This window comes from Epinephelus moara, chromosome 12 (assembly GCF_006386435.1).
Source record: "Epinephelus moara isolate mb chromosome 12, YSFRI_EMoa_1.0, whole genome shotgun sequence".
NCBI lineage: Eukaryota > Metazoa > Chordata > Actinopteri > Perciformes > Serranidae > Epinephelus > Epinephelus moara.
In genome coordinates this window covers 20,193,278-20,206,422 of record NC_065517.1, presented here as the reverse complement: position 1 = coordinate 20,206,422, position 13,145 = coordinate 20,193,278, and the positions used below count along the sequence as shown (strand labels likewise).

The window sequence follows — 13,145 nt, the reverse complement described above, 5'->3', positions numbered from 1 at the left end:
TCATCTCTGCAATTAGACATTTTCATTAGTATGGTGTGTTGGTGTTTGTATTCTTACGGTTTTGCGCCAATTACATCATGGAAATGTAATCAACACACCCACTTACATGCTCAATTACACAGACCTTGTATTGGGGAGCTAGCAGGGTAAAGTCCGTTTAATGTCCGGTCCAACCAGTTCGGACATTTGTGTTCTAACTTTCAGCTCCTCCAGGTTATGTCTAGATATGTTCAGGGTTGCAGTGCATGTGTGAAAGGGGCTTCTGTGAAATGAAAATGTTGATGGTACTACTGATAATCCCACTGAGAATCAACATCCCACCGCAGACATAGTTACACTCTCACTGGACTACTCTATGATGACAACTATCCTCTTCTTATACAGTATTTCAGCACCTACATGAGTTGCTCTCAGTTCGCTTCATTTGTATTGGTATTTTATTAACTGGTTGTGAAAAAGCAGCTCACTTTAAGAAACATACTCATAATGCAGCCTTAACACATTAAATATTACATTCTTTTATAGCACCATCTGTAATGTAAAACAGTAAAACAGCAGTAAAAGTAATGGTAACAATGCCTGTACTTTATGGTTGACTGAATATTACCTTTAGGGTCCATGTCCAAGCAGTCAGCTTTGCTGCGGTTGTTGGCAGTCATATAATGGTAGCAGATGGTGACATTGAAGGTGTGACAGCGAGTGATGTTGTAGCCCAACGACTCCCAATCCACCGCTATCAGACGAGACCTGGTCTCAGCAATTTTTAGCCTCTTAGGAGTCCGCATAGGTTCTGCAGAGAAACAGAGGAGAACACAGGGAAAGAATATCATGAGTTTTCTCAGTAACCCAACAGATTATCACCATATGACCTGGGTTAGCCTCTAGCATCATAAATACACTGTCGGGGAAGAATCCTCTCTTTGATGACTTACAGTAAACTGTGAAAAAACTTTAGGTAACTTCAAAAATATTTACTTTAATCATGCTGCAATGTGTGTGCAAGAGGCAAATGCACTTTGTGTTGCCAAAAAAAAAAAGAGCAGGAGTGCTGAGTCAACACTTTCCCTAAGATAAAACAAGGGGGGTTTACGAACATCTATTCCTGCTCCTTGCTGCCATTCAACCATTTCTCAAATGCAATAACTTCTAAAAGGCACGTCTTTGGTTTCCATCTTTTATGTGAATTCAGAACTGTTATTGTCAATATAATCTACCTTCTCTCCAGCCTGCCCAGGGCTTTAATTACCTTAACTGGCTCATTTAACTGGATCAATAACCCCCCGCCGAACCCACCCACCTCCACACAGACACACTCGCACATTCACAAGCGAGACCGCAAAACACAAAACCAAACCTTTCCTCGTCTGCTTCCTGCCTGCTCATATCAGTCCAGTTTTTTTCAGGCACTACAGTCTCATGAATGTTAAATTAACTCATGCTTCTCCAACCATTCAACAGTTAAGCAGGAGGTCTACCTGGAGGAGCTGCCATTTTCTGTAGGACAGATATCACGTTTAGCAGCTACACATTGTTCTATATTACTAAGGAATGAAAATAAAGCAAAATATGTGTAGTTTTCTGTCTTTTTTGGGACACTGAATGAGGACTGAATATAAATAAGAGCTGCCTGTGAGTTCATTTCAATCTGAATTTTTTCAGTTTCCACTGTAAAAAGTTGTGGATGGTACCAATGGAACTGTTCCTTATTGTCCCCATTTTTGGTCACCACTCTGTTGGGGTACCTAGCACACTGATCAGGTACTAAAAGGTGGAGCTAGAAACACGACAGTCCATTGAGTGGTCAATAGAGAACGATCACTCTTGCTCAGGGCTGAGTTGTGGCTGATTTTGAGGGTACCATAAACTTTTGTTTGCTTAAGAGCTTATCCAAACATCCAATGGAAAAATCGAATTGTTTTTTTGTCGAGGGAACCAGGGTGATGCTAACTTCTGGGCTGGCGTCATCTCTGCAGCACTCTTTATACAATCAGATAAAAGTCAGATAAATGTAGTAAAGTTCCAAGTACAACATTTCCCTCTGAGATCTGGTGGAGTAGAAGTATAAAACATAAAGTGACAAATTAAAATGCTTGAGTGCCTCAACTTCTAACAGTACTTGAGTAAATGTATTTAGTTGCACTCCACAACTGTAGTGAGGAAACCATGAGCCAAGCTGAAGAGAAGTTTTTTCAGTTAACAGATGATTTGATATTTTTGAAAGCTGAAAGCATAATAGGTTATCATGAAAAAAAGTCATCTGTTTGAACAGGCTCAATGCAGGCAAAGACAAATATGCTGTGATTAACTCTGATGCTGATCTTGCAGATTGGCTCTGGACATCCCCAGACGAAAGTGGAATCTATGCCGGACAGCCAGAACAAATTTAATTGAAAGTTTTGTTTACTGTTCCTTGTCATAAACTGACTTCATTCCCAGTGATAGTTGTTCCATCACCTGTTGATCCTTTCTCCTCTCACTCTGTAACCCACCTGCTTCCTTATGTCCTTCCAGGAGTTTTTAATAAAAACAGCTCACCTTAAATAGAGACGCAAGTCTCTCCCCAACCCCTCCTTGTCTCGCTCTCTGTTTTTCTCTGGGTCTTCCTCCCTCAGAGGAGACAACACAAGGACACAAACTTGTCGCTTCTTCTGACAACCCATTATCTGCCTGTCACTCACACACACGCACACACACATGCGCGCGCGCGCGCACACACACACACACACACACACACACACACACACACACACACACTCTCACACTAGATTATTACCCAAATACACACACACATGCGCTTCAGGTTGTGACAGAATCAAGATTAAATCTGGGCAGAGCATGTATAGGTGTGTGTTTATGTGTGTGTGCTCGTCTCAATAAAACTTCTCATAATAAGAATGCATCGTCAAGGACAAACACAACTCTTGTACACACAGACACACACACACACACACACACACACACAGTGGGCTGTAAGCGAAATACAAACATGTTGAGGTTTGCTAAGTCATTTAGATGTAAATAGCTCACTAATAAAGAGACATACAGACATGTGAGAGAAAATGAGAAAAACAGAAAAAAAGACAGAGAGGAAGAGAGGTTGTGAAGACACCCGGGCAGGTAATTGTCTGCTGAGCAAATATTATCGCTCAACTGTGTGTGTACGTGTGTGTGTTTGTGTGTGTGTTAATAGCTGAGGGGTCAGAGCATTTCATTTTTGCTTCAACCTGTTATTGGATGGTTGACATTTAAATAGAGCGAGAGGAAGACCTATTGCTTTCTCTGCCTGTCTCTCCCTCTATTTCTGTCTCTTCCTCACTTGTCTCGGCCTCTTCCTCCCTCTCTGTCTGTCTCCCTGTTTAAATCAATACCTGTGATCCTCACCATAAACCTGGCTATTAGGACACACACACACACTCGCAGAGTTAGGGCAGTGTAATAAATTGTATTGATTCCAGGGTCTCCTGATGCTAACGCTGCCTCACAGTGAGACCGTCTTCAACATGGAATTAAAACAAAATATATGACTAGCAGCCTGTCTCACTCACACATACACACACACACACACACACACACACACACACACACACACACACACACATACACCTGCATTTTAAAACCTCATTCCCTTTCTGACCCACAATGCACCGCTGGTTATCTCCGTCTATTTACTGTAGTTAGTGAAAGAGGGTAGAGAGCAGGGTGAGGGGAGAAAGAAAGAAAGCAAAAGAGAGGAGGGCAAAGAGAGTAGCACAGAAAATGAGTAAAGAAAGGTGTGAAAACAAAGCAATGCGTGGAAAAATGAAACTGGGGCTGGAGGGAGCGAGGGACAGATACAGGAGGCAGAGAGAGAAAGATGAGGGAGGGAAAGAAAGAGACAGAGAGGAGGAACGGGGAGAGACGATAACTAGTTTGGAACGTGGCCAGAGTCAAGCGGGACCAGGTCCAGCGGTAAACCACAGAGGCTGCCTTGTCCCTTTCCCCTCCTCCGGTAGACGTACAAACGGCTGGATTCATGTTGGAACTAAAAGGCTTTGTTCTCCACAGATGGAGCTTTGAAAACAACAACAATACCAATAAACACCAACAATAACACCAAGGACGGCAAGCTTCATATCAGCTGAATCCAGAGGTTGGAATTAAAGAACGGAAAACAAAAGGAAAGGAAATGAAACTAAATGAAATAGAACTACACTAAGGGCGGGGAAAAAACCTGTCCCTCCACATGAAGCATTAGGAAGAGCCAAGAAATATACAGTAAAAAGACCACAGAGCAGGAAAAAGCAGCTTAAAAAAAGCAGAGAAGAAAAGAGGTAAGGAAAAGGGGAGAGGAAAGGAGGGGGAAAACAGAAAAGGTTGACAGGAGATGCAGCTAAATCCAAGTTAATCTGTCCAATTAGTTCCTGGTAATCCTTCCACTGTCATGAGGAAGACAAATGAAACTCCAGTTATTCATTCTGTCTCTAATTCTCATTTTCTCTCTGCATGCCTCTGTCTCTCTCCGGGCCGGTTTTAAGCACATGAAAGGTGCACATTTGCACTGCAGCATTCATTCAGTTTGCACTTGTAGGCTACGTGAAATTTGATTCTGAGTGTATGAAATTAGAGTTTCAAAAAAATTGTGTAGCTATCGTTAAGTGGTGGGATTTGTCAAAAATCAACAAGCTCAGCAAAATAAATGAATGAAGTAAAAACATTCAAATACATTTATAGTCCAAAAAAGCTGGTTGGTAAAAGCAACAAGATGAGAGTCATTCAACAAACCCCTAAGGATATGAGAAATAAATGCAAACAAGATGCACAAAACCACATTTAAAGACTCCCGTCATCACAGGCCTTCACCCATCAGGGGCGTTTTTTTTCCTGCAGTTCATTTGCAGGTCAATATATTTTTTTGGAAACTGTTGTTTTTTTTCCACGAGTGGCTACTTTTACAAAGAACATAAATATAATACTGCGAAAAAGCAACATCAATTTTTTACCGATTCAGGTCAAATTATCGAGCTTTCGCACCGCGAATAAAGACACCAACCATCATGTTGTGCCTATTTATGTGACTAAATGGTTAAAGACAACCTACCTCTATTTAAAATAAAATGATAAAAAACGAACTTCTCAGAAAAGTCTTTGGCAATAAAAGGTTTCTCAATATCTTCATTTAAAATATAATCTTTTCCAATGTGCAAATAAGCTGCTTCTGGTTTCTTACCACTCCTGCACAATTCCTGCCATGTTCAATTTCATATACTTGATTTTATCACATTGTGTGTGCTAATAAAATTTAAATTCAAATTCAAGTTTATGAGGATTATAAAACAACGACATGGTGGCACCATAGTCCAAACCAAGCCGACAAACTTTATTACTCCTTTCAACCTCGACAAAGGCAGGGTATGCCAAATCCACTCCTTCTATTCTTACCTTTCACAATAAAAGCTCTAGACATATACGCTGCATAACTGTTTACCAGAGGGAACTCGAGTTCACGGAGAGCTATTTGCTAAAAGTAAACTCAATAAAATACAGTAGCTTGAGCTATACAACAACATACCTCAGACAGACCGCAAGATGCTGCTCTAGGTCAATCCCGTAGCTGTTGCAAATTTGCAGCTCTGCCAGTATGAGTAGTTTCAAGTATTTTGCATTTTCGTGTTGTTTATTCCTCATGCCCCCAGTCTGTAGGAGCGCAATCACACTGATCCCTCAAATACTGCAGAGATTCTTAATCACTTTAGTGAGTTAGGGTATGAAATGGGCTATATGAAAAAAATCTCCTTGCTCTTATTAGAACGTTGGAAGCCAGATTTAGTTTACGACCAGAACTCTTAATATTGCGGCCATTTTTTATTTACTGGACTATTTTTCCTTTTGAGAAACTGTCACAATTTGCTCTTTCAGTTTTTAGCTTCCCCACACATTTTCTTTTTGAGATTTATACACAATAGTGTTAAAGGATTTTCGTCCCTAATACACCAGAATTTGTACATATCCCACATAATCACGCGCCAGTAATTGGTGTATAACCTATGTATTTTGGAAGGCTGCGATCATGTGACCAACACACTAACTGGAGTGAAGAAGGAAGTGGTTCCAGTGAGGAGGTAGGCTGGGGTGGCGGATGGGTCACAAAACACAGGACTTTCCCCGGGAGACTGGTGTTTGGAACTGTGTGAACTTTGAGTCATTCTATGGTATGTCGTCACCATGTTTCTTTTCCTTAACCTAACATAACTTTGCGTTAAGCACGTAACTTAACATTGAGTACATTAAGTCAATTGCTAGATCATAGGATATCATAAAAACCGTTGTGTGTGCATTTTCGTAGGATATCATAGGAACTATAGTCTGAGGATGTGTTGGTCGATAAAAGGCAGAAAATCATCCAAGAAAAACCATTAAAATTTGCCACAAACTGCCAAACACACATGCACACACACAGCAGACAGTACAGTGTCTGTAAGTCTCCTCACTGCTATTTCAAGGGCCTGACCCTTAAAGCGTAGCACTGCTGACTGTGTGTGCATGTGCGTGCGTTTTCACATATATAAAGAAGCACATGTGATATATTGTGTGTGATTCCTACAACATCTGCGCTTGTGTGTCTGGAAATGTGTGTTTTGTGATTCCATTCTTCCATTAATCCAAGTGATGCTGAGTTTGTGCAACATACGAGAAATACTGTGACTCTCTGAACTGTGTGTGTGTTCGTACATTTCTCCCCATCTCGATACCGCTTAGTGTGTCTCTCTTCTGTGTGTGCTCATGCCTGTTAGTGTGTGTCCATGTGTGATTGTGTGTGTGAGTGTGTGTAACCTGCCATGACCAAGAGGTTTTCAGCAGAAAATTCAGGATTTGGATTAAAAGCTACTTCATCACCTTCTTCTCTCACACACACATACACACACGTGCACACAACACACACACTCACTAACTCTTCACTTCAAGTTGATTATTTTTCACCCTTCTGACAAGAGCAATGAATCACCACAGAAGAAAAATCGAGAGGAGTGGGAGCGAAGGAGAGACAGAGGGAGCACCAGAAAGAGGTAGAGATACAAGAGAAATAAAAAAATGTGTAGAAGAAGAAGAGATGAGAAGAAGAGAGGAGAGGAAGAGATGAAATCCCCCTCTTATCATATCAATTGCTCTGCAGTGTGTGTGATTTCTGCTCCGTATCTTATTAACTTTATTGGTTTTTAATTAAACAGTGTTTTGTGTTGTGACATGCTTGGGTTTATGCCTGGTGTCTGTTCACACATCTCTCTGTGTGAGTGTGTGTGTGTGCACATCTTCATTGTTTTGCATTGTGCTAAATATTCAGTAAACTACAGGTGGTGGGATCAGACAAACCTAACCAAACAGAAAAAGCAAAGGAATCATTACCATTTAAATAACATTTCTGCCCCGTGTGTGTGTGTGTCTCAACAAACACAAACACACAAAACTCCATCTCCAAGTGTGTGTGTTTGTGTGAGAGCTAATATATTTATGTCAATACAAGTGTGTTTGTGTATGTGTGTGAGGTTGAATGACCTTAATCACACTGAAAACAAAGAGAGAACAACAGGTGGGAAGATATCACTACAATAATAATAAAGTCACAACAAGAACATCCCAGTAAAGGCTAAGCATTCTTTGCGTGGACACCATAGGTGGACACACACACGCCGCTCCATTCATACTAAAACTGAGGGTACACATCCACCATGTGTTTCACCCATCCACACTCCATAACAGTTGGCGGCAGTAATGTACCTTTACTTTGTTCGCCAACTGCCATAAAAGTCAAGAAGAGGAAGTAGCATTAGGAGAGATATTGGCGACCTTAGAACAGCAAGAAGAGATGAAACCCAACATGAAAAACGCAAAAAGTGAAATATAAAGTGTGACTGCTCAAATATGACCAGGGACTGGAGTTTGGAATACAAGATAATGTTTTGTAACTCTAGCACTTGCTATGTGTACAGTCCAAACGGTCATAAATTTTGGGCTGCATGTGGACGTCCACATTGGAGTGGACCCTCGCAGACTTGGGCGGATAATGACATTTATGTCACACGGACCAAAGCGTACATTTGTGGATGCAGAAAGTATGATGCAGGCTTATTATTATTTATTCTATTTTAATATCTAGTTATGTCTACCTATGTTGAATGGTCATTTTATTTAAGGAATTGTGTCCGATTTGAATAGCATTGTTTCCAGAACTTGGACTTCATGTGCTCTAATTAATGTAAATTAGTCAGTGTAGAACTATGTTTTTACACTTATATGAGGTTAAAAAAAGTTTTATTTTTTAAAGAAAGGTTTGACATTGAGGGAAATGCACATTTTAACTGTCTTGCTGATTGTTATTTGAGTTATAAAACCAGCATCTGGTTACATTATCTTAGCATAAAGACTAGAAACAACCAGCCTGACTCTTAACTAAGGTAACAAAATCTGCCTACCAGCCCCTCAAAGGGCCCAGACACACCAAACCAACATGAAGAACTAGTGGCAACCAGGGCTGACTGTCTCCACCAAAAAGTTGTGCTTGTGCTATGGCACCAAATGCTCACCGACGGCCCAACATAGACCTTTTTCACGGCAGACATTTTGACATGTCGTAGCAGGAAAGCATAGGTGTATTTAATGGCATTAATGATAGCTGCATTTCATTCAGGGGAGGTGCTGGTATCGTGCATGCTGGCTCACTGGAACAGCTTGCTGGCATTCTTAATGGAACTGAGCCGTCGTTAATGTTATCAATTTCACCTGTGGTTTTGCTGCTGTGACAAGTGACGGCTGACGTCGACTTGTTATATCTGGCTCCAAAAACACGTTATACGCAACCCTCAGAGAATCCAGAAGGTTACTGCACTCAGCTATAACCAACAGCACTCGGCTGTGAGCCAATTTTTATGTCTCTTACTAGAGGTGGGAAAAAAATCGATACAGCATAGCATTGCTATATTTTTTTGTGGCAATATCGTATCATTACACAGATGCCAAGTATCAAAATTTTATTGTATAAATTATTAATGTTACAAATATAAACATTTGGTTGCCTACTAGAGTGATATAATTGGTTACTTTTTCAGTTAACTAGATACATTTTGCTGCAATAAAATGACTGAAGTGAGATGAGCAGACTAAAAACTTTATTTTTGTTTTAGCTATTTTTTTTAAAGTTTTTGTTTGGCGACATAATTTACAGTTGAAAAAAGGTAATAAATCACAATATATCACAATATATTTTATCTCAATACTCAGCATATCGCAACACCTTTAAAATCGCACTAATATTGTATTGTGAATTATGGTGATAATATAATACCTCTCATGATATTTAGTCTCACCTAAATAGCAACGTTTTTGCATTTCCTTTACAAATATATATTTAAAACTGAATATAACACTAGATAACATGTCCATTAGGCCAATTGTTCAGTGGTAGAGTCTGAAATGCATTAGAGTAGAAATCCCTCTGAAGAAGATTGAAGATTTTGTCTCTTCACTGTCTAGTCAGTGGACAAAAATTATTCAGATAGACATAATGACTTGATGCAATTCTCTAAACTCATAACCCTATTTTCCTGCTTTGGTCTGATATCAACACATTATGTGGATTACAATGAGTTATCGTCTTTAACTCAAATGTGTTCCCGTGTGAGTGAGGAGAGGAAGATTAATTTCCTTTTCCTGTCAAACAGGAAACTGTTCAATACACGAGTCGCCTGAACAAGTCTATGACTTCCTCTTTGTCAATAAACACACACACGCCCATACAGATTCATTCACACATACACACACAGGTTGGCAGACATCAGTCAGGCCCCGTGGTTATGAGTTTTCATCTCTCTTTCATTTTCATCCTCCAGTTTCATCATTCTCTCGCCTCTCGCGCTCTCTCTCTCTCCGCACCGCTCCTATTCTCTCCCCTCTTTCTTTTCCAGCCTTATTGTTTTTCATCATCTCTCCATCACTCCTTGATTCTGTTTCTCATTCAAGCTCACTGCTTTTCTTTCTGTCTCTTTCTTTCGCATATCAACCCTCCCTCACTCGCTCCGTCTCTCTCCCCCAGGCTAGCTGTGTTTATATTTCAGTCGTTTATTTCTACAAATGTCAGACAGTGTTTCTGCCCTCCGTCTATTGATCCACAGAGAGAGAAAGAGATGGGGAGAGAGAAGCAATGAGGGGGGGGGGGGGTGCAGCGAGAAGGAACGAAGTAGGAAGAGAGATATATAGAGGGAGGAATGGGAGATAAGAGAGAAAGGACGAGTGGCAGCGGGAAAGCAGGAATGAAGTGAGAGAAGGAAAGAAAAAGCCTGATAAAACAAGAGAAAGGTGGAGAGAGCCTCCAGTATTTTAATCACGCTTTCTCTCAGATCACTGAGCAACCACGGACTGACTCAGGCTCTCCCCTCCTTTCTTCTCCAATTCTATCCCTCGCTACACCTCTCCGCCCCTCTCCCTGCCTGCTCATAGTATAAATATCACTCCAACAACTAAAATATAGATACCAAGACCAAAAAAGAACAACAGTAGATGGACTGATCGATAGATAATCAGACAGGCAGAAAAAGCTGTGTGCACACGCAGACCTGGCTAAAGTCAAGTTAGGTACCTTTGTCTTACAGTTTATCAAGTTCTAGGTAGACATTTATGTTTATGATCTACCTTCATGGAATTTATTACAAGTAAAGTGAGAAGAAAATAGTTTAAATATTAAGTTGCTTAATGGAAAATTTCTAAGAATTGAAGATTACAGCTGATATTAACAGTGATTAATTTATTTTTGCTCTTGTTGATGGTTGTTTTCCTTCTGGTGATCACAAAATTGATCAGTTTTTAATACTTGTACAGTAATATGTCCTACCAGCACATTTGGTCCGGGTAATGAGTGGTGGCCCAGGTTTGCCTGTCCCTCCCTCTCCTGGTCTGGTCAGTAACACTCGGATCTCGTACTCTGTGTCCGGGTCAAGATGCCACAACTTGTAGTTGGGAGAGTTCACGGCATGAGTCTCCGTCCAGCTGCCTGATGTCATGCGGTACTCAACCTAAAGGAGAAAAATCAAGTATTACATATTCAGTATTAATCTTTATGCTCAGTATCAACAGACGGTAAATGTCAAACTACAAATTGAAAATATCATCAACTTTTAGACATACATAGAGTGGGAAATAAACTTACTCAACCATGTTGAAGTAAAGTTTGATAGTTAGCTAGAAATAGTGTGTGAAATGTGTGCGTGTTGCACCCCAATGATATGATGCAGAGACTTCTTTTTAACCTCCTTGAGAGACTCCAGGAATTTACAGACCCCGGCCAAGAAAAGATCCATAACGTAACAGTCATTTTTACACTTTGTTTTTTTTTCTGTACAGATTAGTTAACAAGATTATCATAGAATAGTGCCAGGCTAGCTGTTTCCTCTGGTCTCCAGTCGTTGTGCTAGGCTAAGCTAGGCTACGATAGCTTAACATTTACTGTAAAGCAATCTCTCATTTAATTCTCTGCCACAAGTTAGGCTAAATAGTAGAAGTAGTTTGAGAGTTTGCAAATATCTTTGTTGGCAAGTGTAAGAAGAGAAAATCAATATCACTCACATGTCTGTACAGTGAATATAAGGTTCAAACCTGGAGACAATTAGCTTAGCTTAGCTTAGCTTGGCATTAAGACTAGAAACAGGGTGACAGCTAGCTTAGCTCCATTGAAAGTAAAAAAATAAATAATAATTAAAAATCAGGCACCTACCTGCACCCTAAATTTGACTAATTAAAATGTTATATCTCATTTGTTTAATCTGTACATACACTTACTTTGAAAAAAGCAAGGCTAGCTTTTTCCAGACTTTGTGCTATGTTAAGCTAACTGGCTACGGTATCCTTATTTACTGTTTCTAATCTCAACTACATTTATTTCCCAAAATGCTGAACCACACATTTAACTAGTTGTCATGAAAACACCGGACAAACCCACACATCAGGATCACATGAAGACACTTCTTGGCAAGCGTAAGCAGAGGAAATCAATAACACTTAACGAGCTTAGCAAAAAACCTAGAAATAGGGCGTAACAACTTGCTTGGCTCCATTCAAAGTAAAAAAAAAAAAATCCAACAACCACATGAACCTCTGAATTTGACTACTTAACATGTTATAACTCATTTGTTTAATTTGCACATACATTAACTTTGGTAGAAGCCAGGCTAGCTCTTTCCCCGTGCTTCTAGCATTTGTGCTAAGCTAACCACCAAGGCTGGGAATTAACTTTTTTGCCAACCTGTCTTGTGGTTAATGAATTTCAAAATAGTCAACAGTCAAGAGATTACCATTGTGTTTTGAGCCGGTGACTGAAGCAAATCTAGTAGAAAAACCACTTTATTATTCTACTAGCATTTTGCTGGTCGCTGGTGCTAAGATGCAGAGTTCAAATGGAACTGGTGTTTACCAAGTGGGAAGTCATGTAAACGAAGTCATGAATTACCACATCAGGGGGGCATTAATACGGTCAGTTCTTGCAAATATGACCCCATGTTAACACAGCAAAAGCATATGCATAAACATACTTCCCACTACTAGAAATGGTAAATATTTTTAATTTTAATTTAATTTTTAATTTTACATACTTTATTAATCCCCGAGGGGAAATTCAATTTTTCACTCTGTTTGTCAATTACACACAGGTCCAAACACACACATGCACAAACTGGACCTATACATGCACAAAGTGGAGAGATGTCAGAGTGGGCTGCCCATGACAGGCACTCCAAGCGGTTGAGGGGTTCGGTGCCTTGCTCAGGGGCACCTCGGCAGTGCCCAAGAGGTGAACTGGCACCTCTCTTGCTCAGGGGCACCTCGGCAGTGCCCAAGAGGTGAACTGGCACCTCTCCAGCTACTAGTCCACACTCCATATTTTGGTCCGGACAGGGACTTGAACAGGCGACCCTCCGGTTCCCAACCCAAGTCCCTATGGACTGAGCTGCCCCCAATATAATATATATACATATATATACAAAATATACAACTATTCCTTTGGCATATGTCATTAAAAGTCATTCCATTTTCCTGCATTCCCGTTAAAGAATCAATGGTAACTGTTATGGTCATTTATTGCCACTAATGCAAAATAAAAGTTTATTCAACATGATTTACAGTGGCTT

At 40.2% G+C, this 13,145-nt stretch overlaps 1 protein-coding gene across 10 annotated transcripts in view; it reads right to left on the bottom strand.

Moving 5' to 3' along the window:
- Positions 1–13,145, bottom strand: part of ptprk (protein tyrosine phosphatase receptor type K) — a 161,086-nt gene that overhangs the window by 49,140 nt on the left and 98,801 nt on the right. For all 10 annotated transcript variants that reach the window (XM_050057564.1, XM_050057571.1, XM_050057565.1 and 7 more), the window contains 2 exons: positions 10,859–11,039; positions 608–790 (listed from right to left, as the gene is read on the bottom strand). In XM_050057564.1, coding sequence (XP_049913521.1) covers positions 608–790; positions 10,859–11,039 — 364 coding nt within the window. The remainder of the gene's footprint in view (positions 1–607; positions 791–10,858; positions 11,040–13,145) is intronic.